The sequence below is a fragment of the Chinchilla lanigera genome, unplaced genomic scaffold (genome assembly GCF_000276665.1).
Source record: "Chinchilla lanigera isolate Chin_1 unplaced genomic scaffold, ChiLan1.0 scaffold00020, whole genome shotgun sequence".
Lineage (NCBI taxonomy): Eukaryota > Metazoa > Chordata > Mammalia > Rodentia > Chinchillidae > Chinchilla > Chinchilla lanigera.
In genome coordinates, this window is record NW_004955421.1 from 24,264,016 (window position 1) to 24,289,930 (window position 25,915).

Below are 25,915 nucleotides of genomic sequence, written 5' to 3' on the forward strand. Positions count from 1 at the left end.
GGACGCGGCCCGGGCGCGCTGTGCGCGGGGCCGGCTGGGTCCGGGGCGCCGATCCGGTGAACTTGCACTCGCGTCCCGGCTGCCTGCTGGCGCCCGCCTGGTAGTTCCTATGACAGTGGCTGTCAGAGGCTGGTAGAGGGATCAGAGGTAACTTGCAAGGTTCTCGCAGCCTGGGCTTCAGCCCCTAGGGCTTTGAGTGCCTGGAACTATAGCTGGTGCTATTTAATAACTTGGAATATTGCAGCAAGCTGAGCATCGTTTTGTTGACGTGTGAAACGTGCATGTGTGTATGTGCGCGGAGGGTGCCACTCATTTAAGTTTCAGACTGTGGCTTTTAAGTTGATAAATTGGCAGACTAGATGAAGGGTGTCCTAGGATGCTGTGGTCAGTGGCCCCCAGATTTAACAAGTGGAGACCCTTAGATGCCTTGTATTTCTTAGGTTCTAAATTCCATTTCGGCAGTGCTGCCAGAGTGCTGTCCAGAATACAAATGAGATCCCACCCATAGCCCACGTCTGATGTTCCTATCTTTTTAAAAAAATATTCCCGTTGCACTCGTTGGTTAGAGGCTAACCATCTAAACTTAAGCAGCATGGTTTCCTTTGGGAGCTAGTTTTTCTTCTGCCACCCTGCCGTACTCATCGGCAGCCATGCTGAGCTACCTGCCTTTTCCAGAACATTTAAAGCTATTCAGGCCTCAATGCATGCTGTTTCCGAGTGTCTTTCACTCCCTGGTCCACCAGTAAAACGCTTTTTACTTAAAGATTCAGTGTCTTGCTCTAGGGAACCCATGTTATCTGCTTTTATAATCCTATCATATTTCCCTGTTTCTCAACTTGTTTTGTAATTGCCTGTGTGTATGTCTCTTCCCCTCACCAGGAGACAGACTGATTATATTTGTCTTCTATAACCTAGGATGGGGCCAAATATAATAGGCACCCAAGAAATATTTGTTCAATGAATGAATGAACAAACTGATAATCCACTACCATAATAGCTATTTATTGACTCCCCCCGCCCCCGACCCGGTACTGAAAATTGAAGTCAGGGGTGCTTTACCACTGACTTGCATCCCCAGTCGTGTTTGTTTGTTTGTTAGTTTATTTAATTTTGAGACAGACACTTGCTGAGTTGCCCATAGTGGCCTTGAGCTTCCTGCCTCAGCCTCCGGAGTAGCTGGGATAACAGGCATATGTCACTACACCCAGCTTGACTTCACTTTTTGGGTTTTTAAAATGTCCAGTTTTTTCGAGTGCTTGATTTCACCGGTACTTCTAAGGTGGGAACTGTGAAGTAGTGTTCCTTCGTTCCTTCATCATTATCCTGAAAGTAGACCACCAGCAGAATACTTTGCTGGCTTTTGCTTGTTTTCCTTCAGGCTGTGTTCCGTGGTCCATGAGTGTAATGTTACCATAATAGGTAGGCTTAATTATATTTTTGCTACCAAGTTGCCCAAATAAGGACAGCTGTTGATTGACAGATGCCAAAACATCCCCTAAATACATAGTTACCTTCCATGCCTTACACCTAGAACCAGAATGTGTGCTGGCACTTCAAGTAACTAGGTGTTCGAAAGTCACCAGAGGATCATTGTAGTTCTCTAACGTGTTCGTGACAGGGCCATAATTGGTGTCTCACTGCCAGGTGGTGGTACACGCATGACTGTCCCATCCGGTGGTACCGCCAGATGGGACGATCATTCGTGTACCTCTGGTGGTTCAAGCTGGTGAGACTTGTTCATGTGAGCCTTATTCCTCACTACCCAATTTCTCTAGTCAGTTTTGCTGATTTTAATGCAATTGTCAGGTTTATTATTCCTCATGGTGATTTGGAGCATTTCTTAAAATGCTAATTTAGATACACTATTAAGTAGACAGACATTTTAAGATTCTTTTATTCATACTGTTTTTATTTTAAAATTGAATTCTCTAACCTCATGGTACAACTATGCAGTCTTATATTTCACCCTCTAATTTTTTATTTTATTTTGTTTTATTTTTTTGACAGGGTCTCACTAGGTAGCAAAGAGTAAGGTAAAGGACATACATTCGTGGATGGTGGGTTTCAGGCTAGGGTTACTTCGCAGAGAAGATGAGAGTTGAGTTGAGCTATGAAATGCGGTTGTATAAAGGTCAAGAGAACTGTATATTAAAGAACAGTGTAAGATACAATGTGCAAGTGAGACTGAAAGTACCCCTTAAGGTGACCAGCTCCACCCGGGGAGGTAGTTCCTTAGATGTTCAAGCAAAATATTCAGGAGTGAAATTAGGTTGTGGAAAGAATTAAAAGCTTTATGAAAGAAGTAAGATGTGGTAGAAAACATTGTGTACTCCTGCCAGATATGGCACACAGCTGTAATTCTAGCACTCGGGAGGTTGAGGCAGGAGGATCGTGAGTTTGAGGCCAGCCTGGCCTATGTAGCAAGATCCTGTCTCAAACAAAACAAGTAAACAAACAACACACTGCGTATTCATAAGTAGGAGAATACTGTGGAGAAAGTGGTATTTTAAGGAGATGGTATTGCAGTGAAATCTAAGGGAGACTGTGGTGAGCAACAGGGTTTGAGACTACATAGCGTCCCCTCACATCCACAGTTACGCTTACTAAAGTTCTAGCTACCTGTAGTCAAAGTGATTTGAAAATATTAAATGGAATTACTAGAAATAAACAATCCATATCTTTTAGATAACTTATTAGCGATATTGTAATTGTTCTATTTTAAAATTATTTATTGTTAACCCCTTACTGTGCCTATTTCACACATTAAACTCCATCATAAAGATGTTATGTATAGGGGAAGAAACAGTGTATGTGGAGTTCAGCCCCGTCTGAGGCTCCAGGCGTTACTGAAGGCTTGGAAATGTGTCCCCTATGCAGAAGGGGGGGCCGCTGAGTTCTGAAGTAACGATCGTAGATGCAGAGTAAGAAACATCGGAACTCCATGGCAAGAAAAAGGGAAGGTGGGCGGCACCAGAGGTTGAGGGATCGAGACCGAAGAGTACATGGAGGAATTTGAGATGATTCTGTTTTTTTGTACTGAGAGAGTGATAATAATATAGGAATGGAAGAGTTGAAATGCGTATCTGTGTTTAGTAAGGAAAATGAATAGTGTTTATTTTATTACAGTACTGGCAGTTAAGCCCAGTGCCTTTGCATTGTGCTTCATCCCCAGCCATTTTTTATTTATTTAGGTATGGGAATCAAACTCATGACCTTGCACTTGCCAGGCAGGCTCTGTGCCACTGAGCTATATCACCGGCCCTCCTTTTTTATTTCTGAGACAGACTTGGTAAGTTACTGAGTTTCCCAGGACGGCCACAAACTTATGCTCCTCCTGCCTCAGCCTCTCAAATGCTGGAATTACACAGGCGTGCTACCATGCCTGTGTTTTGTAGAAATTTAAAAAGATGCAGGAGCCTCAAGTTCTGCTAAGGATAGCCCTAAGAAAAATGCATTTGTTTTGTTTTGCTTTTTTGAGACAGGGTCTCCCTATGTAGTTCAGGCTGGTTTTGAACTCACTACGTAGCTCAGGCTGGCCCCAAACTGGCAGTGATCCACCTGCCTCAGCCTCCCAAGTGCGGGGATGATAGGTGTGTGCCACCATACCTGGCTTTGGTAAAGAAAATCTCATTGTATGTAGCTTTTACTCTGTTCGTTTGTCTGTTTTATGTGGCATCTTCTAATTACACTTGAAAATTTATATCGAAATTACCTTTAGGATCTAAGTCCTTCCTTGTAAATATTACTGGATTTAAGAAAAGGGATTCTGTAGTACAATAACAGATGTTTATTTGAGTACCCATCATGTGTCGGCCACTTTTAACGGTTCCAGAGATGCATTAGTGAGTAACAGGAAATGTAACGGACATTTACTTACTCAGCATAGCACACTAGCTGTGTAATGAGGAAAGTAATAGTAGTAACATTTGTTGGCATGCACTTTGTGTCAGCCACGGTTGCAGACTTTTTTCAGCAGTGGTGCTGGGGAATGAACCCAAGCCCTTCCTACGGAGCTACATCCCCAGCCCCTTTTAGTAATCAGCTCTCCAGTATTTAACATGTTGTTCTGCTCATAATCCGTTAAAGTCTTCCTGTATTTGGCTCAGAGCTGCATATTTGCTGAATGTTTTTTTAAAAAAATGCTCCTATTAACACTTATTAAGCAATCTTTAAAATTTTTAAAGTATTTTGATATGTTAAAACTTTTTTTCTTCAGTAACTGTTTGCTCTTGCCTTTCAGACGGCCGAACAGACCCGATTTTGGACGATGTTGGTGAAGCTTTCCAGCTTATGGGCGTTAATCTTCATGAGCTAGAAGACTACATCCACAACATTGAGCCTGTCACCTTCCCACATCAGATCCCTGCGTTCCCTGTGAGCAAGAACAATGTCCTCCAGTTTCCGCAGCCTGGAAGTAAAGATGCAGAGGAGAGAAAAGAATACATTCCGGACTACTTGCCACCCATTGTGTCTTCTCAAGAAGGTTTGCGATCAATTTTTCCTCATATATTAATGATTATTTCAGTGGAATTTTAATCTTTTTACCGTTCTGTGCTTTGCCAACATATAAATTCTAGAAATGCAATCCAAACCAACAAACTTAAACTGGCATTACCAGGCAGAACCATAGTATGATCAGGGTTATACTGTTTTCAATAAGGGAAGACAATCAAAATGTGATTGCAAAAAGAAACCTTTCAATAGATGAAAATAGGATAGTGGCTAAATTAGAAAACCAGTGAAAGCTGGGTGTGGTGGGGTATGCCTATAATCCCAGCACTCCAGTGCCTGGGAGGCTGAGGCAGGAGGATCACTTGTGAGTTTGAGGCCAACCTGGGCTACATAGTGAGGTCAAGGCCAGCCTGAACTACATAGTGAGACTCTGTCTCAAAAGCAAACAAACAAAAAAGAAAACTTTTGAAATGAAAAGTTGGGGTAATTCTTTTCCTCCCTTCTTATTACCATAATGTGAGTTGGACACTTTACGGTGTGCTGGGAGTGGTTGTGAGCATGCTGTAGTAGTGTGCAGACTTAGCGTGCTATTTGAAATGATGAGTAGCAGTGTTTGTTGTTCGGTCATTTGAAACTGTTGAGTATAAAACAATAGTTAGCTAGGCACAATCATCAGTCCCATTGCGTAGTTGAGTTCTCGCTGCATGACTTTACATGTTGGTCATTAAGTTCACCAAGATTCTAAACGTAGTTAAATAATTTGTAGGCTCTAAATAATGACAAGAAATACTTTTTTATAAAATAGAAAATTGTAAATCATTTCTTTTGAGTTTTTTAAAGTCTAAAGCCAGTGGTATACTCCAGGATGATATAAATGACCCAGAAGTAAACCTTGTTTATGATTTTTTTTTTAATTGTGGTAAAAGGTACATAAGATAAAATTACATATTTTAATCATTTTTAGGTTACAGTTCTGTGGCATTAACTTTGTCCATGGTATTCTACAACCTTCACAACCGTCCATCTCCAAAACTTGTATCTTTCTAAATCTGTGCCCGTTAAACATAAATCACCATTTCCCACTTCTCCCAGGCCCTGGAAGCTACCATTCATTTTCTGTCACTGAAATATCTACTCTTACAGCTGAGATCATACAGAATTTGTCTGTTTTTGGTTTTTGTTGTTATTGTCATTTTCATTTTTTGAGGCAGGGTCTCAGTATGTTGTTCATGCTGGACTTAAACTCACTACGTGGCCCATCCGGCCTTGAACTCACAGCCTTCTGCCTCAGCAGTGGCAAACAGTCCTTAGTGGCTGGCATTACAGGACTGCACCACGCTGCCTGGTGTGGAATTGGTCTGTTTGTGATGGCCTATTTCACCCAGTGTAGGGTCATCAAGGCTCAGCCGTATTGTGTCATGTGTCAGGACTGATTCCTTTTCAAGGTAGAATGGTGTGACATTATATGTATATTGCACATTTGTTTATTTCTTTTGCCTGTCAAAGGACTCTTATTGTTTCTACCTCTTAGCTCTTATGAATAGTGATGCTTTGAACAATGATATATAAATAATTTGTGCATGTCCCCACTTTCAGTTTTTCTGGGTTTACACCCAGAAGTAGGTTATACATTAATTCTCTGGTTTGTTTGTTTGTTTGGGTGCTGGTTATTGAACCTCGGGCATGTGCTGAGCACATGCTCTGCCCTGGAGCTCCACCCTCAGGCTTGTGTCTGAGCTTTGGAGCGCACCAGCCTGCTTTCCACAGCAGCTGCACCATGTTACCTTTCTACGGACCATGCCTTACGGTTTCTTGCAGTACACTTCTTACAGTCTCTTGTTCACTTTCCTGGTGGTTCGAAGTGTTACCTGTTTGATTCATGCAATCTGTTTAAAGTTGGAGTAAGTTGTTTTATAGTGTATGTCTCCTTGTCATCTCACCTGAAAAACCGGGCCAGCTCGACCTAAGTCGTAGGGCTTTATTATGGGTAGGGGGAGTGTCATTGGGTCCTGGCAGTGTACTGAAACGAATCACGAATCATTGTGTCCACACTTGGCTATATAGAAAGGTTTACTGTAACCTTTTGGAAAATTATTGTTTTCTAGTTTGAGCCCCTTGGGAAAGGCTTTGCTCAATAGCATAGCACTTCCCCATTTCAAAGTTTTGGCAATTAACGCTGACTAAAACCAGGGATCAGTATCAGCAGGGCCTTGGATGGCTCTTTTTTTTTTTTTTTTTTTGGTTTTTCTCTGGTACCGGGGACCGAACTCACGACCTTGCGCTTGCCGGGCAGGCGCTTTTGCCGCTGAGCTAAATCCCCAGCCCCTCGGATGGCTCTTTGAACAAGGTGCACCTTCAGCACGTTGTTTTTTTTGTTTTTTTGTTTTTTTTTGTACCAGGAATCGAACTAAGACCTTGCGCTTGCCAGGCAGGCGCTGTGCCACTGAGCTAAATCCCCAGCCCCTTAGCACATGTTCTTGAACTGAGTTATACGCTGTTGGTGTGGCCTCACATGTAGAAGTTCCTTGTTACTCCTTTAATCCAGGTTTGCCTCAGTCTCCAGCTTCCTTCAGGAACTCCTTAGCCTCCCCCTCCTTTGAATGTATTTGTATTTACAGCATAGCTGTTATTATTTTTCAGGAAACCTGACTGTTTCTATTTTCCTATGTAAAGTTCTTTTTTTTTTTTTTTTGGTACGGGGAATCGAACTCAGGACCTTGCGCTTGCCAGGCAGGTGCTTGTGCCACTCAGCTATCTTCCTAGCCCCGTAAAGTTCTTTTTAACCACCCCATTGCCATATGTAACATGTGATTCAAAAATACAGCACATGTTTAAATTTTTAAAAATTCTATTAGTAAGAGACACGTTGCCATTACCCTCCAGACGCGCTTGTCTCATCATTGCTGCTGCTCTCTGAAGCAGTTCTGAGGTGCTGTGTGTCTTCAGTTGTGCTGTCGTGGTTGCTTCAGGGTCCTCACTAGATTTAAAGCATGTACACCTCACGGTCACTTAGACTTGGGGAAGTCGTACAGCCCACACCAGGGGTGAGGTGGGTGAGGACACACTGCAGGGCTTCCGCAGCCTGCCTGTCCTGGCGGCACTCAGCAGCAGCGTTCCCTCTTTTTGGATCACACTTTGTAAGCACTCGCGAAGGAGGACTTCCCGCGCTGCTTCAGAAAGTGGCAAGATAAGTGTTCAAAGTAAGGGGCAGTATTTTGGGACTGATGGCCTTGTGTCTTTTTTTTCTTTTATTGTTTGAGACAGGGTCTCTCTGTGCAGGTCAGGCTGACCTTGAACTCTTTGTAGCCCAGGCTGGTCTGGAACTTAGAAGAATTCTCCTGCCTCAACGTCCCAGCTGTTCAGTGTCTTTTATTGTAATAATTGTTCAAAATTTAAGCATTCCTCATAAATTTCGATCACCCCAGTGTTTTCAGTCTGAGAAACTGGTTTTGTCACAGCTTCTTTAATCAGGAAACTGCTTACTTTTAACATGTAACAAATGCACTCAAATACCAGCAGCGTCAAAGGAGGGGTTCTGGGCGGAGGCCTGGTAGTAGACACGCTAAAAAGAGCTTTTTCTCTCACCGAGAGACCGTGGGTATCAGGTGACCCTGGAACTTTCTTCTTTGTTCCTGTCCTTAAATATGCTTTATTAAACATCCTGTATGTCTTCATGAAAGTACTACTAAGTTATCAATGTGTTATATCTTCTGGTACTTTGAGAATTAATAGGTCTAGCTCTGAAATGTTTAGCTGAGAGACCACTTGTTAGTACCCAAAAATTGTGATTGTGCTAAGAAAACAAGCCCTGAAATCACATGCTGGGAGGAAATTTGAGGAAGGCGTTAAAGACAGCAGTGTTAACGCAGTTGCTGTGTTAGAGACTTTAAAGTGGTGAGAGCCCGCGAGCCTTATGTCAGTGGAGTAGCTCAAGTTTAACAACCAGGACTTTCGGTGCGCTGTCAGATGGTGTGTGGCTGTGCCAGAGTGTACTGCACGCCCACAGTCTTGGTCCACGCTCCCTGTGCCTTCTGGAGCCTTCTAAGTCTGCTTTGGGGTTGCTTATCATTCTGTCTATCACACCCCCACCTGTTCAATAGTCAAATTCTTTAATAATTTGGGGTTTTCTTTTCTCTTGCTTTTTAAAAAAACTTAAGACTCAAGTGACTGGAGCTGTAGCTCAGTGGTAGTGTTTGCTTACTAGCATGCTGGGGTAAATTTCCAGCATACCAAAAATTAAAAATACTCAGGTGGACTACACCGGACGAAGTGCTTGTTTGTTTTTGGTGCAGGGTATTGAGCCTAACACCTCTTGTACGCTAAGCTAAGCGTGCTTCCTGCCACGGAGCTGTAGCCCTGGCCCTTGGCTTAGTCGCACTCCGTGTTTTGTGTGCACACTTAATCATTGGTGTTTGTTTATTTAAAGAGTTACTTAACTATTCTTCTACAATGCATTAGGCCCTAGCAAACAGACTACCCAAAACATGAACCTATGCCAGGCGTGGTGGCATACGCCTGCAATCCCAGTACTTGGGAGGCTGAGGCAGGAGTATTACCGTGCTTGAGGCCAGCTAGAACTACATAGCAAGACTCTGTCTCAAAAAATAAATAAATAAACCTGACTTTAGCAAGACTCTGTCTCAAAAAATAAATAAATAAACCTGACTTATAATACTCTACCTATAACCACTTGGTTCTTGTTTTTTTTTTTTAATTTTTTCATTTTATTTTTATAGCATGCAAATATTTTAGAATAAAATTCTCTTAAAGCTACAGTTATCATGCATAATTGCTGCTGGAGAACTGTAACTAAACTATCAGATACTGCCTGGTGTGGTGGCCCGTGCCTGTCAGCCCAGCACTCTTAGAGGCTGAGGCAGGAGGGTCCTGAGTTACAGCCCAGCCTGGACAACTTAGTAATATAGTAAAATCCTGTCTCAAAACAAAAATGACAAGGGTCTAAGGCTGTAGCTCAGTGCAGCAGTCCTGGGTTCAATCACCACACTGCCAAAAGAAGAAAAATAAAGATATGTGCTATTGCTACATTTAGGGTTTCTAGTTTTACACAATTTAAATGGTTTGTTTCAGTTTTAGATTATAAAAAAAGAGAGAGTAGTACAGACAGTTTCTTTATGTTCTGTACCCAGATTCCTCTTTTGTTAAAATCTTACACAGGGGTGGTACGTTTGTTACAATTCATGAACCAATATTGATACATCATTGGTAATGAAAGTCCATATTTATTTAGTGATCTTTGTGTTTTGTGTATATAGAGGGGTTTTTTCTGTCTTTTTTGTTTTGTTGTGTTTTTCTGAGCCTGGGTCTTGCTGCGCGTTTCAGGCTGGCCTCGGACTCACAACCGTCCTCCTGCTTCAGCCTGCAGTCGGCTGTGGTCACAGGTGTGCCCCACCGTGCCTGGCTCGGCTGTCTTCATCTTCCCCTGCTGTTCTGTTCCGTCCCCGCGGTCCGGCCTGGGACCCATTACCTTCAGCTGTCGTGTCTCCGTAGACGTACCTCCTGACCGTAGTAGTTCTTCACACTTTCCTTGTTTTTGAAAACCTTGACAGTTTTGAGGATTATTGGTCAAGTGTGCTATAGGATGCCCGTCCCTTAGAATTTTTTTGATTTGTTTTCACGATTAAACTGGGGATTTGAGGTTTTGGCGGGGAAGACTACAGAGATAAAGTGCTGTTTTTATCACATTACCCAGTCAAAGGATGTATCTAATCAACATGACTTATCTCTGGTTTTTTTCTTTTGATTTTTAGTTTTTTTGGTGCTGAGGCTCGAACCCAGGGCCTCACCCTTACTAGGCAAGCACTCTACCATGGGGGTAAAACCCCAGTCCCGACTTACTCTGTTGAAGCTGACCTTGGTCACCTGGCTGAGGCAGTGTTTGTCAGGCTTCTCCCTGTACATACGGTTACTCTTCGCGGGGGTGCCTGACCATGTAGTTCAGGCTGACCTTGAACTCGCCATACAGCACAGGCTGGCCTTGATCTTGCAGTGATCCTCCTGCTTCAGCCCCGAGTGCTAGGATAACAGTCACGCACCACCCAACCCAGCTATCTGAGTCTTTTTGCCCCTCCTTCTGTACTTCGCGCTTCCGAAGAAGTGGCTGCATGGCCCGCATGAGGGGTCGGGAGTGACAGATCTCTCTGAAGGTGGTGTGTGACCAAACCATTTGGAGCTCTCTTGTATGGGTACATATTTGTCTTATTTCTTTGTGGGGAGGGGGTTTGTTTTGTTTTGCTTTGTTGTTGTTGTTTTTGAGGCAGTCTCACTGTCTAGGTCACACCGGCCGTGAGGTCGGCAGTCCTTCTGCCTGAGTCTCCCAAGGGCTGGGACTACGGGTCTGTGGCAACATGCCCGTGTCTTTGTCTCATTTCCTCAGAAGTTTGTTTTTATTGTGAAGCCCTTCTGAAAGCATTTACATGTTTGAAAAAATTAGAGTAATACAAGCTGGTTTAAAAAAAAGCCTAGGGCGGTGGAGGCAGTGGTCAGCGTGGGGCACAGGAGATGCCATGAGGTCATCCCCACCGCTGCCCACAGAAAGTGCCCCAGGTGTCCTAAGCGTCCTAGAAAGGTTCTCCTTGCTTTCCCACACTCATTTCCAAGAATAACTGTTCAGTTTTTGTTGTTTTTCTTTTTTGAGACAGCGTCCTGCTGTGTAGCCCAGGCTGCTTTGAATTTGTGGGGATTCTCCTGTCTCAGCCTCTTGAGTGCTGAGATTACAGGTGTGCACCACCAGACCTGGTTGAAGAATAACTTTTCTTATTAACAGGTGTGAATACTAGATCTCTTCCTAAAAATTTAGGGTGCCTTAGCCTCAAAATGCTCTTCCCTTCAGTTTCCTTGAGAAGACTGTTAGTACAGCCCAGCCTCGGCTTTGGTTTGGTCCTATCCTTCCTTCCTTTTTCTTCTTTAGGCATTTTGTTAGAGCAACAGATTGTCTTTTTCTTGAAATAGCTTTCACTGAAATTGCCAGTTACACTATTCAATTGGGTGATCTAAAAGGACATTTAAAGCCGTACGTGCTAGAACATGCTGTAATCGCAGCACTCTGGGAGGCTGAGGCAGGAGGATCACAACAGCTGGGCAATTTAGCAAGTTATCAGGACCCTGCCTCAAGATGAAAAGTATCATTGCAAAGGTCCTGGTGATATAGGGGAAAGAAATTCCCAGCCTGCTGGATATCTGAGATTAGTTCATGTTCTCTAAAATGGAAGAATGAATTTTAGGAACAACGGAGGTTAGGAGCAGAATAGGTTTATTGGGGGAAAGAAAGCTTCTGTCCACCAGAGCGACAGAAGGGGACTCTAGTGGGTTGCCCAGGAGGAACCTGCCTTTTTAAGGAATTTTTATAGAGCAAAATCATGAGGTGAGGAGAGTCCAAGGTGGGGAAAAATGAGAACTTGCAAAGTGGGCATGAGGTGGGACAAAACTGTGGTCAGCCAATGAGATCACGAGTCTAATTGCTTCAGTTCATTAAATCGGGATCAAATGGGGAAGCAAGTCGCACAGCACGTGGATATGAATACAGAACAGGGGCTTTTCCTGTGGCAGGTTGGGCTAGTGGCTCTTCTGGCTTTTTCCAGGTGATCGATACCTGTTTAGAATGTCAGTCCCTCCCTGGAGAGGTGTATGGGTACATTTGTTTCGTCTTTTGTCTTGAGGTCTGGCCGACAGTGGGAAGTGCCTGTTTCTTCCGCAGCTGCAAGGTATTTTGTTGTCTTCCATCGTGGCTCCATAGAGGGCCCAGCCCTGCCTGGCTGCCTATAATATTTCTAACTCAGTTCCCTCAAACACTGGGTTCAGTCTCTAGTACGGGAAAAAGAAATGAAACAAAACAAAATGAAAGGAAAGGAAAAGAAAAGGATATTTAATACCTGTTAAGTACCTCCCAGTTCAAGAAATAGAACTTTACCACCTATCCCAGAAGCCCCAGCCCCAGCCTTCAGCAGATAGCCACTATCTTGACTTTATAGAAATTACTTCTTTGCTTTAGAGTTTTATCAACTGTATGTCCCTAGACCCATTAATTTCTTGTTCTTCACGCTACTCTCTTTTTCATGTTTTTGTCTCTTGTGTTTTTCATTTCTTTTCATTTCATTTATTGACAAGGTCTCAGGACGTAGTCCAGCCAGGCCTTGAGTTCACCGTGCTGCCCAGCCCGGCCCGGAACTGAGTGATCCTCCTGCCTCGGCTTCCCAAGTTCTGGGATTATAGATGCACACCACAAGTCTCTTTAATTTGCAGATTTCTCCCCATGCCAGCCCCATTCTTTCTTCGTGTTATAATTAATTTGTTGAAGATCGCAGGTCCTTTCCCTTGCTTTCTGCAGCTGGCTCTGGGACCCTGTGCTCTGGGCGCTCTGCGGCTGTCCGTTGTGGTTTTCGCACACTGGGGTGCGACTCCAGGCTCGGCGGCGCTCGGACGGCCACCTTTCACCAGGTGTGATCAGTGTTGTCCTCTCCAGCGAGGCTGATTCGTGCCTGGCTTTCCCTTTCTTCAGTATTAGGTGTGTTTATGATCTTTGCTGTGGTCCATTAATTCAGTAAAGGTTGCAAAATGATGATGTTCTTTTTTTTTTATTTTTTAGCAGGAATAATTTGCTAAGAAAATCTTTATCCTCAGCCACTATGTAGTCACTTGGTACAATTTTTATAAGAATAGCAAGATAAATACTTGACTATTTTATGTATCCAGTTTTCAAGATAATGTATTTTTTAAATACATCTTTATGAACTCATAGATTTACACATATTTGACAGATTTCATTTGTTACGATATTTTTTCAGTACTTGGGATTGAATTTAGGGCCTTCATATTAAGCTACCTCTCTAATATTTTGTTTTTTCATTTTGAAATAGGGTCTGTCTAAATCACTAAAGTGCCCCAGCTAGGCTCATCCTTATAACCCTCCTGCCTCAGCCTCCCGCAGTACCGATACTACAGGCCTGGCTAGAATTGTTTTACTCCTATTGCAGCTCCAGTTGTCCCATCTTTGCTAGTGGCAGCGTTTCAGTCTGGCTTCGGTCCTTTTGACATCACCCTCTTTGACAGTCTTCTTCCAGGGGTATCAGATACTCTGGGCTTGCCTGGTATATTCATGCCCTACACCCAGATTCATCATTTCCCCCCGAGAAGCTAGTTTCTTGGGAAGTAGCATTTGTTTTTATTTTTCAATTTTAGTTTTAATTATTTAATTTTATTTTTTTGTGATGCTGAGAATCTAACCCAGAGCCTTACCATTCTGTTACTCCTGTTTTTCTTTTTCTCCCTGTTTTTTATAATTATACCATGTATATGTCATCATAGCATATATTACTTGCTTGATTTCTGAGTTTTTCTAACTTTGATTTGCATTCTTTTATGTCTTTTGGGTAATTTTAAAGTAAAACATAGATTAGTCCATATTTCTCTGCCATAATAAAGCACCAGAAATGAAGCACTTCGTAAAGAAAACATGTTTATTTCACCCACAGTTTTGGTAGGCTGCAGATCCGGATTTAGCAGCCCCATGGTGGATTCTTGGTGAAAGCCTTGTGGTAGACGGCTCTGCAGTGGGACGGCGTGTGAGAGGGAGTCATCACCGCTGGGCGGGCGGGGGGACGGGACGGGACGGGACGGGACCTGAAGCCAGAGAGTGCCCTAAAAGGTCGTCTATTATTATAGGTCTTAGAGGGTCTTCTGAGGTCAGACTCACGTTTATACTTTGTTCCTGAAGATCTCAGTACCAAGTGTAATGCTTGTCCTACTGTGTTTGACGAAAGACGCAGTGCCGTAGACGTACAAATCTAATAGTGATAGTGTCTGCTGCGAGTTTTTATCACCTGGGACTTGCACCTCGCCGTGTGAAATGCTGCTGCACGTAGTAGGACTTAGTTTTCATCAGCATTGCCACATTCTGGTGGGGTGAGGGTCTGCACTCCCCCCCCCGAAACACCACTGACACAGACCAGAGCAGGCTCAGGCTGGGAGGAGGAGTTGGCCTTCCGAGCAGTAAGATGAAAACATTCCTGAGTAAGTTGTTTCGGCCTGGTCTTCACAGTTATTTTCCCAGTTTCTGTGTTTGCTTTCCGTTGTTTTCTGCTGATGTGCTTTAATTTTGCTCATCTGCTTTAGTAAGTCTTAATCTTTTGAACGCTTAGACATATTTAAGATTTTTTAATGGTATTGAAATATAGCCATGTATCTAATTTTACCACAGGAAAAGTACTAGTATTTCTCTTCCCCTTGCCCCACCTCTGCTGTTTCTCCCTCTTCACTGCAGGCGCTGGGATAAGTTAGGCCGCAGCGCCGAATAATTGTTGATATTTGGTGCTTATTACAGTGCCATGTACTGCCCATTTCTCTTATGTGGTCAGATTTGGTTGCAATTTATTATTTATTTTTATCAAGTATTATGTAATAAAAAATGTAAACTCTGATACATTCTGACATTGTTAGTAATGTTTTATTGTCATCTACCGTTTTGGTAGAAACTTAAAATTCTGTGGTATAAATAAAATTGGTTTCTTTTTTATATGAAAAGAGGTTGCAGGTCAGTAGATGGCGCTCTTTCCTTTCTTGTTCGTGTTAATGAATATCCAAGTAAATGCTAAGGAATCTTTTCAAAATCTTGGGAAGAATCAATTTAAATTATACTTGGCTTATTTTAGAAAGAGTAATAACAACTTTGTTCATAATGTAGCTTTTGTGAAACATTGTTAGAATGAATGCATATGAATATACTGTGCATAATATTTTGCTTTGAGGAAGCTTTTATGTGTTGGACAATTCTTTTCGGCAAAGGCTTTATGTTACACTTTCTGAAACTAGATTTTTTTCCAAAATTTGAAATTGTTATCCATTATTATCTACTTCTCCTCCATGTTTTGATTTTTTTTTTGTTTTTGTTTTTGGTTTTTTTGGTCTTTCTGAGACCAGGGTCTGGCTATGCAGTAAGGCTGATCATGAGCTCACTTTGTAGCCCAGGCTGGTCTCGAACTTGCAGTGATCCTCCTGCCTCAGCCTCCCATATGCTGGGATTATAGGCATGTGCCACCACGCCCCACTTCTCCATGTTTTTGTACTCAAACATTATTATCAAAGTCCAACAAGAAGGTACTTTAGAAATTAACACATTTCCTTCATTCTGACACACCAGTTTGGGCCTGGTATGGTGGTGCATACATGTAATCCCAGCACTCAGGAGGCTGAGGCAGGAGGATTGCTGCAAGTTCGAGGCCAGCCTGGGCTACAAAGTGAATTCAAGGCCAGCCTGAACTGCACAGTTAAAGTTTGTCTCAAAAAACAAACAAAACGTAATAAAACAAAAAATATACCAGCTTTTCTTATTTTTAGTGTGTGCATACCATTTTCCATTGTGAAGAGTATTTCGTTAATTGAGTTAATACAACAGTATTTTCCTCTCTTTATTCACTTTATGTTCTCTATTAAAAACTGAATATTATTTGTTATGGTGTTTCCTTGTTTCTGTTTATTTATATTTCCTGTTTCTTAAAGGAATGTAGCATAATATTTAGATACTCTATTACTGTTGGACATTTTTATTTTAAAATATGATAGCGTCACATCAGATACACTTCTCTGCATATTTTTCTTTTATATTATTTCCTTACGATAAATTCCCAGAAGTGTTTAGGTCAAAGGTATAAACACATTTATGGTTTTTGACACGTATTGCACATTGCTTTTCAAAAGAATTGTATCAGTTTACAGTGCCATAATGAATGTGTGATTATACTAGTCCCACTGGAATTGAATTTCAAAGTATAATTTTTTTTTTTTGTCTTTGGGAGACAAGGTGTCCCTATGCACTTCAGGCTGGCCTCGAGCTCATTTTGTTGCCCAGGCTGGTCTCGAACTTACAGCAATCCTCCTGTCTCAGCCTCCTGAGTGCTGGGATTACAGGCATGTACCACCACACCCAGCTTTCGAAGTATAATTTGTTTACTAGCCTAGATTACACATTTTTTGAAAGGGTCATTTGTTGTAATTTTTTACTTAAAATGTGGAAACTACAAAAAGTCTTCCACTAGAATATAACTATGGATACTATGTTGATGTAGTCTTCCAAGTCTGTGTGTGTGTGTGTAGTGTTTGTGTATATAGATGTATGTGTGTGCAGTGCCTATTTTAGCATTAATTAGTTATAGCATAATGTTATATGCTCTGTTTGTCATTTGATTAATTCAGCTACTGTGCACTATCCATTCATTAATTTCTTCTGCTGGACAGTGCTAGGCCTGTGAGGAAACAGGAATTGTATAAAATGGACTGAAATGATAAAGTATACAGAAGCAAGAATGTGTTTGAGGTAGATAATATTGTAGACTTACTGGGATTTGGTGTGTATGTGTGTGCGGAGTGGGGCTTGAACCCAGGAACCTTCTACTCCTGAGCTACACCCCCAGCCCTTTTATATTTTATTTTGACAAAAGGTCTTGGCTTATTGCCCCAACTGGCCTCAAACTTGAATTCTCCTGCCTCAGCCTCCTGAGTAGCAGGGATTTCAAGTATGTGCCACAATGCCTGTCTGGCTGTTCAGATTTAAAGTGAAAGTTGAGGAGTCTTCTCTGAGAGAAAGGTGGAGAACTTCGTTCCATATTGCTGTGGTCTTTATAGCCATCATTTCAAATGACTAAGTGTTGAATAATGAGACCTCTAATTTTTTAACTTATTTAAATACTACTGTACTAATTACTTTTATTTATAATGTACTCAATTTTGTGAATTATTTTTCATGATTGGTTGAGAAGTTTGAATACTGAATTTAAAAGTATAAAGTCTTAAAAATAATTTTGACAAAATTATTTTAAAATGTATAAATTTACATTACCATTGGTAATATAGAATACCCATTTCATTCTGTCCTTCCACTTAAAAATGTTTCAAATTTAATAGATGTTTTATTTGCATTTTAAAATTTTTAGGTCTTTTTATACTGATATTTTGGTTTATTTTGCTTGAGACGGTCTCTCCCTAGTTCAGGCTGGCCTTGAATTCACTGTGTAATGTAGGCTGGCCTCAAACTTGCAGTAATCCTCCTACCCCAGGTGCTGAGGTGCTGAGATTATAAGTGTGTACTTTTAAAATATCTTATGCTGTTATGTACCGAGTATTACATTATATAAGGGTTTGGTGTATTCATATTTATAATGAATTTTTTAATAAAGTTTTTACTCTCCTTTTATAAATACTTCATAAATTGTGCACAGAAATGGCTGAAAAACATGTTCTATGAGACCCATTTATTAAATGATAATTGTTCTTCCTCATATACTGAGGGTTAAAATAAAAAAATACTTGTCATATCTAATGGCATCACGGTGTGTTAACACCTCTCTTTAGTACATAACCCTAATGGTGGCTGGCAGACGCAACTGGGAATAGTTAGAAGGAAATAGCGTTTCTGGACCAATCGGTGAAGGAATGAAGAAGTCAGGAAGTCCCAGTGCCGTGGTAAAGGAGGAGAACTCAGTTTTCATTTCCTTTCATGTAGTGTGTGTTCACACTGACTTGAAAGGAGAGCGAGAGGTAGGTCAGGAGATTTTGTCTACAATCGTAGTACCTGTGTGTGGAGCCCATCTCAGCAGGCATCCAGTCATCAGCTAACAAACCTTCCCGACTCCCTTGACAGCTGCCAGATATCCTGTTGCAAATAAAATATGAAACAGGGATGGACTTACTTTCGCATCTGAGGGATTTCTGAAAGTTCACCTTCAAATGTAGTTGTTAGTGCATTCATCTTTATTAGAGTTGGCTTTGTTGGGGAGGGAAAGGATAGCTGGAACTGCCTCTGTGGTATTAAGAAAAACGCTTGGGCAAAATCAAGTGAATGGCATTTGAGTTCTGAACCTTTACATGTGAGCCTGGTACCTGCCATACCTCCTCTTCTAGTTACTGCAGAATTGTCAAGTCTGTGACACTGGTTTAGTTGGTAGTACAGCCTGTTAGTAAACACAAGTTTAAGTTTAACATATGTTGACTGTTTTGTAATGGGGTTCTTTTGAGATTTTTCTTTTTTAACTCTGCCTTTCTAAATTTTGCTAACAGAAGGAAATAAAACATAGTGAGGTTAGATCATACCTTCAGGCCCCAAAAGGCTAAATTTTGTTTTGTTTTGTTTTGTTTTGTTTTTTCTGGTAGCGGGAATCGAACTCTTGACCTCACACTTGCCAGACAGGCGCTGTGCCACTGAGCTACATCCCTAGCCCCAAAAGGGCTAAACTTTGGATTTGATAAAACTTACTAAAGGTAGCAACACTTGTGGCCCCTGTACTGAGGTACCATATACTCATCTTTACACATAGCAAGTCCTTTAATCTTCATAATAACCATATAAAGAAAGTCCTGTTGTTGTCTTTATTTCATGCGTGCACGAAGTGAGATGCAGCGATAGCTTTTTATATGACCGACTGACTGACTCACTGATGACTGGGTTCAGTATCTTGCCGGGTGGCTCAGATTGGTCTCAGACTCCTGGCTCTAGCAGTCCTCCCACCTCAGCCTCTGGAGTACCTGAGTACTACAGGCAAGTGCCAGCTTTCTCAGATGAGTAACTTTAAGTCACATGTTAGTGACAGGGAGATCCAGGATTTGAATCTAGACAGTCTACTGTAAAGAACTATTTTAAAATAATAATTACGAAGCTGTTTTCCTACTTAGAGTCTACCCCTGTGATACTCCTATTAATACACGTGCAAGGGTCCCATGCCCATGCACTGCAAAAGCAAAGCAAAAACGAAAAACAGAGCAAAGATTTGGGGAACAGCGTGCCATTACTTAATCCCATCGATGAGTGTTAGATTGCTGCAGAGACTTAGGGTCGTTGCGTGGGGTGTGTAAATCCATGATACAGAAGCATTGTCTATGGGCTGATCACGTTTTTAATTGTATTAAGTGTATGTAACATTTGCTGTGCTTCATAAAAAGAGGTCCATTTAGTATTGCTAGTTTATGGATCGCTGTCATATATTTTCCCAATTAGTATATACTAAAGTTTAACAATTGTTGAGGGTTTATGAGATAGTGTGATGTAGAAGGGTGGTGTTATTTATTAGAAGTGGTTGCTTTGCTTAGCTTTGCTTCCAGAATCCCCATGTCCTGATAAATACTTTCTGGTGCAGGCAGATTGCTTAGCCAACAACGGGGAAGCTCAGTGTTATTTTCTGTTCTCAGTGATGTACTTGTAGATTAAATCTTTACTATGTTTTAATTAAGAAGCCAGCCTGACAGTTACTGCTCTTCCATTGATCTCCTCTCATGAATGAGAAAGTACTGCATCCATTTATGCTGGGATTGATAGCACAACTTGTGCTGTTGCTTTGGAGAAGCCATATGCAGGCGGCAAAATCCATACCCATGTAAATGAAAAGTGACCCTCTAATACTGTTGAAAATATTCTCTGCATGTTCTAGTATTTCAGAAATAAAGGTTGAGCGTTAGGGTTTAGAGTTATTTGCCACTGTTCCCGTGCTAGTTTGCGCTGCATCTTCTGGTTATGGTGTTGTGCGGTTCGGGCGTCACTGGAATGTGCATCTCAAAGATTCGTGTACTGGGGGCTTGGTTCTCAGTGTGGTGATGTGCGAGTCGATGGGACTTTGAGAAATGGGGTCTGCCGGGGATCCTGAGGCAACTAGGGGTCCTGGGGGACTAGAGCGGATCCAAGCAGTGCTCATAGCCCCCCGGCTTTTGGGAGGGTGACTTGCTCTGAGTGAGCCTGGCCTCTGAATTGCTCTCTGGCTTCTTGTTTCAAGATGTGGTTTCCTCTTACGGCTGTGACACAGCTCCCCCAAGCGCCCTCATGAGGGCAGGACCAAGGCCCCCTCTTCCCTCCAATGCCACCGCACCTGCCCCAGCTTAGCCTCTGAGCCTCTAGAATTATCATCTAAATAACCCGCTATTCTTTATAAAGTCAGCCTGCCTCTGATATTTTGTTATAATAGCAAAAAAACACTACTGTTTAGTTCCTTGAGCACAATTTTACTATTCTCTGGTTGTGTGTGCTAAACAGTATTGTGAACACAGAAAATACCCAAGTAAAATAAACAAACCTATTTGTTCTTGATTTTGTACACTTTAATGGGTGGAATAGACAGGAAGTGAAAAACACAACCAAGAAAAAAATTACTTGATATTTTTTGGAAGGGGATAAGTACTCTGTGAAAAAAATAGAGCAGTATAAGGGCAAATAAAAATGCTGGGGTGTCGAGGAGGAAGTTATAATTTAAAATGGTCACAGGAGTATTGCGAAAGGGACATTTGAGCAAAGACATAAAGGCGGTAAGAAGGAGCTGAGATAGGACGTTCTGGTAAGAGCACAAGCAGAGAGAAACCCAGGGCAGGGCCCACAAAAGGGCAGGAGGCTGGGTGTCTGGGCCTGCGTGAGGGTCAAGGCACGGGAGGGGGGCGAGGTGGGCGCAGGCAGGCAGAGGCTTAGAGAGAGTTAGGAGCAAACTCCAGTCATCAGTACTGAAGGCCTGGTGGGAGTTCGGGTTTTACTTTCAGTGAGATGGATTGAAGCATGTTAATATTTAAAAACATGTTTTATTGTGGAAAAAATTCAAATATGCAAAAGTAAACAGACTAGGACAGTTACGTTCCGTGTGTCTGTCATCTTGTTCCAACAGTATCTACTCACAGCCTCACTGCATCCGCTTCTCCCCTCTTATACTGTCGTGAAGACAGACTCTTACATTGTAGTTCTTCACTGCAAATGTTCAGGTGTTTTTCCTATGGGATAAGAGGTATTTTGGGCATGCTTATGATAGTGTTGTCACATCTTTAAAATTGTTCAATATCATAAAGTAGTCCTTTTCAAAATTCTTAATTTTCTCAAATGTCGTAAATATTTATTGGGTTGTTACATATTGTTTGAATTATGATTCAGATGTCTGCACACATTGACAAGTTGGTATCACTTTCTCTTTATTTCTTTCTCGTTTGCATTTAGGTGTTTATTGCAGAAAATGCTCCGTCCTGTATAGTTTTTATAGTCTGAAGTTTGTGTGTAGCATTGTAGTAGTGGGCTTTTTTGAGGTGGGCAGGTAAAAACAAAAGTAGTGAAAACTCATCACTCACTGATTGTTTTATTCTTGAGGTTTAAGCGTATCGTGTTGTATGGTGGAAATACTACCTGTCTGCACGTTATTGAACATTCCTCCACTCCCCCTTCAGATAGCGTGAAACTGGCATTGTGGGAGTATTTTCATCCCGAAAGTCAGCAAATGCTACAGATTATGGTTTCATGTATTGTTTTGTTAATTGTCTGTATTTAAGAAAGTGATAGTGAAAAACATTGAAAAATCTTCATTAAATTTCAGAATGTTAGTGTCTATAGCTATTCCATTGTGAATAGTACCAAAAGTGAAGAACTGGTCTTCCAGTATTCTAGAACTGTCACATGGTTAAAGAAAGTAGCTGGTGTGTCAGTGACAAGTAAACTTCTGATGGACATCTTCCTAGTGCTTTAGATTCAGCCAGAGGCCAGTAAGCTCTCTCTGGCCAGCAGCCCAATTCTGTGACTAAAATCTTATTGGAACACAGCTGTGCTTATTTACGCTTTGATGCTGCATTGACAGAGGTGAGCAGACGCAGCAGTGACTCTGTGTCCCACAAGCCTAAAATATTTGCCCTCTGGATCTTGAGAAGTTTGCCATCCTCTGGTCTAAACAGAGATTCCTCTCCGAAATGCATTCAGTCCTACGTTGCAGCTGTATCTCGGCTACTGATACTTAGGTTTAGCAAATACCAACCAAAACATGCTATGAGAACAAGTCCGTAGGCTATATAGAACTCCTGTAGTATGTGTTTTTTGTAAATTATGTTCCCTTTATATAAATAAGACTTAAATATGCCACACCCTGCCGAGTTCCCACTGTCCCCTGAAGGAAGTTAACCGTTTACCGGCACACCACTCAGGCCACTTGAGCTGTCATCTAGCGCGTGGACCCAGTGACTGATCCTTACTGAAGTGACTGTAGCCTTCAGGTGAGGGATTTGAAAATTCAGAAGCAAGAATGGTCAGGTTTACAGGGAGTGTATCTGTGACTGATGAGGATAATTGCTACTACAAAGAAATGGTTAGCCATCGCACATTTGGAGGCTTTCGTAGTTTGTCATTGATGTCTAGACACAGCAGCCCCTAAGCTGCTGCTAAAAAAATAGTAAGAAGAAACCATTTGACCCCAGACAGTTCTTGGGTGCCACTGTTACTCTAGACATAGCGAGATACACAAATGGAAGCATTCTTGAGGAATGCTCTTGTTTATATTTACTGAACTGTCAAATCAGTAGCCAAGCCACAAGTGACTAGTGAGTGTAGTTCCAGTAGGAACGCTGGTTGGTATATTCCTTTATGCTAATGAGGAAGGCAGAGTAAAACAAATTTCATTCATTTGTTGCTGATAGGAATTTTTCTGAATTGCATGCTAGTCTCTGAATTACTAGGAGACTATTTCCTCAGTTTTTTTGCGCTAATAATAATGGAATGGCTGCAGATAAAATGCATTTTCAGATTTAATCTGCACTTTCAATATTTTTTCTGCAGCTTTCTTCCTCTTGGTAATCGACACAGTAGAAAGTCACAGTGTTTTAGCGTCTGTTGGTTCCTGTGGTGTAAACACTCGCCCTGGCCGTTCCCAGCCCTCAGTGGGGCGCTGCTGCGTGTGGTGTGGGGCAGAACCGCGGCTGCAGCTGGCAAAGCGTGCGCCCCGTTCAGACACGGGGGTCGTAGCTGCAAAATAGTGTAGTGAGCTGTGCGCTTGGAATAGCAGCTTTGCTTTTGATAGAATTGATTGTAAGTTTATGTGCTGTAGCTTGAACTCATATCTGCTCCACCACACTATGGATAGAGCTCACTTTTTGTAATAAACATGTATCTGAAAAAGTTGGTGTTTTACAGATTTTTAGAAACAGAATTTAAAATGAAGATAAAATGCCCTCTACTTAAAGGAAACTTTTCTTCCGTCCTTTGTAAAGTGACAAGTCCTTCTGCAAAATAAGTAATGATCTCTTAGTTTTAGATTACTTTGGACATATGTTCACGAAGACCACAAAACCGAGTAGCGCTCTTGAGATTTTCATTTGCCAGGGGCAACAGTAAGTCATGTTCTGTTACTGTATTTAGAATGCTGTCCTAATGATGTTATAGTTCCATCCCCAAACATAGTTTGAGGAGTAGTAAATTCTCTAGTTAATATTCTGGAGTGTCCTTTGAATTTATTTCTTTTTGGAGTCAGATCCCTTTTTTCTTTTTATGTGAAAAATAATGAAGGCCATGCATGGGGACCCTGCCTGCAATCCCAGCACTCTGGGAGGCTGAGGGAGGGGCTCACAAATTTGACCCCAGGCGGGGCAGTACAGTGACTTAGCAAGACCTTGCCTCAGAGTAGAAAATAGGGCTGGGAATGGGGACTGTCGTTCCGTGCAGAGCTTCGGTCCTCAGTACTGTACGGCAAAAGAAAAGCAGTACTTTAATGTGAGTGAGCGCTTTGTTTCTAAGGCGATATAAATTGAGTAGTCATCCTGCAGCTGAAATTGATGAATGTGAGGGAAGACGAAGGAAAAACACTGGTGAACTGAAACGAAGTGCAGGGTCTTCAGCAAGCCATGTATACCTCTTTCTGAAACCTTGTCTGCCCTATCAGGGTACCTCGCTTCACCCCACTCCCAAGTTAGCGCTGTTTCTTACCACTGCCCCCTAGATGATGTGTCCCGGAGAAAGTTCTCTGGAACTGGAGGAGAAATTGGCAGGATGCCTGCCGCCTAGCAATGGGTACTCCCAGAGAGTGAGAGCTGGTGCCGGGGAGTCTTTGGAACATTAAAGTGGACACTGGATAGTGTATTATGGGGTGGACTGTCACAGAACTCTACTCAGACTTGTTCTAAAGTTTTAAAAGGCATTTTGATTTTATGTTGCTTGAATTCTTCATCCTATTTGTGAGTTATTTCATGAAAGGGTAATTGTGTTTTGATTTGAGGGAAATAGTGACTTTTTTCTTTCACACGGATATAAATATCTAAGGAAAGCTCTTAGCTTTCTCTTAGCTTTTTTACGTGATTATTTGCCTCAGCATCTTAAGTGATGTTTTTGTTAAGATCAAGAAAGAAAAAGGTAAGAGAAAATTAGAGAAGTTATGAAACTACTATTAGCTTTCTACATTCAGTGGGAGAAAACTGATTTTTAGCTATAACACGCCCCAGGGATCTTTTCAACATTTCTGAATTTTTTTTCCCCTACCAACCTAAGGAGTTCTTAGAAATCTGATCTGTCCGTTGAATTATTTGGGGGAAGTAGGTGTAGGGAAGAGTGGAATTTGAGGATTTATGGGGTTGACAGATTACAAATAGGTTTGAATGACTTCACTAGGGTATTAACCTTTTAGGTGTTTCATTACAGAGAGGGATATGAAATCATTTTAGTTTCTCTTATATGTCCCGTAGTAAAAGAACTACTCTTTCAAAATAGTGACTGGACTGGCTGTTAAAAGACACAGCTTTTCCTAAGGAATTCCAATAGTAGCATAATAAAATCCTTATCTTTATTCTAAAGCTACTGATTTGTAAATCATCAAAGAGATGACTGGTATGACAAGTGACCTCTGGTAGCTTTGTATGATTTGGAATTTGATTTTGGTTCTGCTGCTGTATCTTAGGTTTTATTTTCTCATGGCCTTTGATGCTTTGGAACCTCTCAGATGACACCCTCACTGTATCATCCAGGTTACAGTTATCACTGGCAGGGGTTGTTTGTTCTTGGACACCCTCAGCTATTTTTCACTAGTTCTGGTCCTTACTGATCAGTTAGAATACTGTAAGCTTTCTTATTTCCACTGAAGTGGGAGACAGAAAAATCTAATATTGCTCCCTAAGTATCATGGTGAGCACTGTCTTAGTTTATTAAGTAAATTTAGTCTGCTTGTTTAGTTTGACTCTCAGCACATCTGTTGCTAATCAGAGCTCACTTTAGGGTTGTTGTGGTGCCTGGAACATGAGCCTGTGCCCAGCTGTATCAGTAGCTATTTAGTATTCCAATGTCGGCAGCATCATGGTTATCATTGTCTGATTCATTGGTACCTTTTAGGTTTGGGTTTTTGGTGTATCTGTGTGTTTTGGGTTTTGATCATCCATAACATGACTTTACTTTTAGAAGAGGAGGGTGAGAAAGTGCTCAGAATTACACTTTTGGCTCTGCTACTTCTCTGAATCCATTTCCTCTTCAAAGTAGGGTGAGTTAGAGAACTGAGAACCCTCAGACAGAAAAGCACTGAGAAGAAGTCCATTCCTCTGCCTCCCAACGTCGTTAGAAGAAGTTGTTCTTATTGATACTGTAAAGAAGCAGTTCCACCCTTTCCCTTCTTTATGTCTTGCATTGAAAATGCCATCTGAGGGACTGGGGATTTAGCTCAACGGCACAGCGCCTGCCTGGCAAGCGCAAGGTCCTGAGTTTGAT

General features: G+C 41.7%; 1 protein-coding gene across 3 annotated transcripts in view; it reads left to right on the plus strand.

The window, feature by feature from the left end:
• Taf3 (TAF3 RNA polymerase II, TATA box binding protein (TBP)-associated factor, 140kDa) overlaps positions 1 to 25,915 on the plus strand; it is a 151,078-nt gene that overhangs the window by 621 nt on the left and 124,542 nt on the right. For 2 of the 3 annotated variants that reach the window (XM_013513725.1, XM_005383880.2), the window contains exon 2: positions 4,241 to 4,483. In XM_013513725.1, the coding sequence (XP_013369179.1) occupies positions 4,241 to 4,483 (243 nt within the window). Of the gene's footprint in view, positions 1 to 4,240; positions 4,484 to 25,915 lie in introns of those variants that run through there. The other variant, XM_005383879.2, reaches the window with a different exon arrangement.